The sequence below is a fragment of the Rattus norvegicus genome, chromosome 19 (genome assembly GCF_021556685.1).
Source record: "Rattus norvegicus strain SHRSP/BbbUtx chromosome 19, alternate assembly SHRSP_T2T, whole genome shotgun sequence".
NCBI lineage: Eukaryota > Metazoa > Chordata > Mammalia > Rodentia > Muridae > Rattus > Rattus norvegicus.
Window position 1 is genome coordinate 69,667,501 of NC_141552.1, and position 3,537 is coordinate 69,671,037.

The window sequence follows — 3,537 nt, forward strand, 5'->3', positions numbered from 1 at the left end:
TCATCATTATCGGCCTGGGCTTCCTCCTCCTGCTCCTTCCAGAAGAGTGGGATGTCTGGTTGATCAAGTTGCTCACCCGCCTCAAAGTGAGGAAGAAGGAGGAGACAGCGGAGAGCAGCGGGGACTTGGGCACAGGTCCCCAGAGCAGGAGCAGAAGAGCCCGCCCATCCTTTGCTCGCTGAGAAAACTCCTCTAGAACTCTGGGATGCCCCCATGGTAATGTTTCTGAGGTCTATTCCTGAGGGAGGAACCTCAGTTGGGTGAGGTGTACATACATGTACAGTTTTGGTAACCGCGGTAAGTTCTACGGTATTTATTGGCATGTCCAATTTGCTTGCACTTTTTCACGTCAGACCTTCCACTAAGGGTACCGATTCAAAACAGATGAGAAATGAACCTCTCAGAGCTTCTTCAATGAATGTAAAGTGGGGTAAAATGAGCCTTGTGTCGGTCTCTTCAGAGGACAGGCAAGCTGGACAAGCCAGGGCAAAGGCTCTGCCTCTTAGCAATTGAAAATGACATTGTGCACTGTGATTATTTTTCAGCTATAGTAGGTCATATTTTGTTTTATACCAGAACTGTATACTTAATTTTAAGGAATCTCAATGAACCAAAAGAGAATTGTCAGTTACTCTGGGTGGATGGGTGGATGGGTGGATGGGTGGATGGTGGATGGGTGGATGGGTGGATGGGTGGATGGGTGGATGGGTGGATGGGTGGATGGGTGGATGGGTGGATGGGTGGATGGGTGGGTGGATGAATGGATGGATGAGTGGGTGGGTGGATGGATGGATGGATGAGTGGATGGATGGATGGATGGATGGATGGATGGATGGATGGATGGATGGGTGAATAAATGGATGGGTGGATGGATAGATGGATGGATGATGTGTGAATAGACGGATGGGTAGGTGGATGGATGGATGATGGATGGATGGGTAGATGGAAGGTGTATGGATAGATGGATGGGTAGGTGGTTGGATTGTGGATGGATGGATGGATGAGTGGGTGGGTGGATGGATGAGTGGGTGGATGGATGGGTGGATGGATGGGTGGATGGATGGGTGGATGGGTGGGTAGGTGAATGAATGGATGGGTGGATGGATGGGTGAATGATGGATGGGTGGATGGATGGTTTATGGATAGATGGATGGGTAGGTGGTTGGATTGTGGATGGATGGATGGGTGGGTGGATGATTGTGTGAATGGACGGATAAACATATAGGTAGATAGATGGTTGGTGGACAGATGGGTGGATGGGAAGGGAAGAGAGAGGTGAAGCAGGAAAGGTTAATAAATGGAGGACAGGCCTGTGCTGGGTCACATGATAGAAAACAGAACTCTGACCTAGCTGGTCTGGTCTCAGAAGACCACGAGGAGAACTCAGTGCCTTCTACAGCATCTCTGTCCTATGTGAAGCGAGGTGACATTATATGTCACTGGCGCCGTCTTATAATTTAGATGTAGAGATCTTTAAAAAAAAACAAACAAACAAACTATATGTGTATATGTGTGTTCAAAAGTGACAAAGCCGGCGGCCAGCGTGGAGGGAGGGTGGCAGTGTGCGGCATGCACAGCAGGTGCACTGTGTGGGAGGGACGGCTGGTGGCTTTCACTTCCAGACCAAGACTGAAACTTTATTTACTGAGTCTGTAAGCCTTTTTAAGAAACTTTTAAGCGCCGGGCTGTTTACTTACACAACTTAGGTGGGTCTGCCAGAGGCTTCTATCTGTGATAGATCTGCACAGAGGGACTGGGCTTAGAGTTTACTATTTTTGAAGTTTACATTGTTACACATAAATGGGAACCTGATTTTGAAATGGTATCATAATCCTAAAAGGTGCATTCTGGAACCATGGAGTTTTTCGTTTCCTGCGGGGAAGGGGTACTCACGACCTGAACTTTTTAGCCAATTACTATTCTCAGTTTCCATTACTTGTTTGGCCAAACAGATTAATAAAATATTTGAAACAAACAAAAACGAACAAAAAGCATTGCGTGTGCTTTCCATGCCTCCTGGTCACCTCCCACTAAGGGTCCTTGTGCAGCCTGCCCAGCTGCCAGAGGGAAGGTAGTTGTTGCTACGGTGACAGACATAGAAACTGTGAGTCTGCAGGGCTGGGGGGATGGTGCAGTAGGAGGTGACTCAGTGGTTAAGATACCTGCTGCACAAGCATGTGCACCCATGTAAACACCTGAGCGTGGATAACACACACACGTGCACGCGTGCACCCCTGTAACCATAGCACTGTGTGGGGCCGAGGCAGGAGGGTCAGTGAAGCTGTGTCTAGGCAGCTGTGGCCGAGAGCTGTGAGACCCAAGTGTCTTGTGCAGAGCTTCAGACGGCAGGGTCCCTAAAGATGGCGTAGGAGTCACATCACCCATGTCTCTGCCCCAGAAATTTCACCGCCGCCGAATCCTTCATTTAACTCAGCCCAGCATTTCCCTTTGTAAAGTTAGCCCTAAACCTGCCTTACTGCAAATCGATCTCCTCCTGTCAGCTCACTGATTTAAAAGAAAAATGGAACTGGGGAGATGATGGCTCAGCCATTAAGAGCACCGGCTGCTCTTCCAAAGAACCCAAATTTGGTTTCCAGCATCCACAGGAACAGGACAGCTCACAGGTGTCTGTAACTCCAGTTCCAGGGGATCTGATAACCTTCCTCTGGCTTCCACGGTTACCAAGTTCACGTGTCGCACATATATGCGTACAGGCAAGAACCCACAAACACATTTTTTTTTTAAATTTAAAGATTAACAAAAAGATTAGGAACTCTTTCCTGTTGACCCTCTCAGCCTTCCCTTCTAACCCCCGGACCTCAAGTGGCCACCCCAGGCTGGCACTCTGACCAGTGGCTTTCTCGGCTGCCATCAGAGAAGCTTCTTCCTGGAGTAGAGGGGATGTGGCACAGACCTGCATCTGGACAGTGTGCAGAGAGGGACTTTGGAGCACTCCGTTCTAAGCCGAAACCTTCTCCTCATGACTCAAGATCTGTAAGGGAAGGATTGAAAAGATCGTAAGGGCCAGGGATGAGGGGTATCTCCAAGGAAACTGGACTGACAGACGAGTGAACCCAGAGACTGGCAGCATGTACAAGGCCTGCACAAGTTAAAGCCAGAGGGGCTCCTAACACTGAGAGGGGAAACACCGACAGGAGCCTCAGGGCAGGCACCAAGCTCCCGAGTAATTGGCCAACACAAATCAGAGATTGTGGTAACTTTGTAAACTTTTTTTGTCTCCTTTGGCTTTTGTTTAGAAAATGTTTTGTCCAGTTGGTCAGCTTTTCGCTTGTATAGATTGTTTTCTGTTTTTGTGTTTTCCTGGGGTGTTTTATTTTGTGTTCTTCTTGGGGGGGGGTGAGGGGTTGATTGTTTTTTAAGGAGATCTGGAGGGCTCGATATTGGGTGAGTGGAGTCACAGAGGATCTGGAAGCGGTTGGGAGAGGGGGAAAGCATAATCAAAATATATTGTATAAATTTTTTTTGATAAAGAATTGGAAGCAAACACTTCGTAAGGTATCTGCGCACCCACGTTCA

The 3,537-nt window shown here is 48.3% G+C and overlaps 1 protein-coding gene across 2 annotated transcripts in view; it reads left to right on the top strand.

Moving 5' to 3' along the window:
* Window positions 1-1,991, top strand: part of Slc35f3 (solute carrier family 35, member F3) — a 270,090-nt gene extending 268,099 nt beyond the window's left edge. For both annotated transcript variants that reach the window (NM_001431967.1, NM_001431968.1), the window contains 2 exon segments: window positions 1-740; window positions 809-1,991. The exon segment at window positions 1-740 is cut by the window's left edge and continues 54 nt beyond it. In NM_001431967.1, the coding sequence (NP_001418896.1) occupies window positions 1-182 (182 nt within the window). In that variant the 3' untranslated portion in view covers window positions 183-740; window positions 809-1,991.
* The last annotated feature ends 1,546 nt before the right edge of the window (window positions 1,992-3,537 follow it).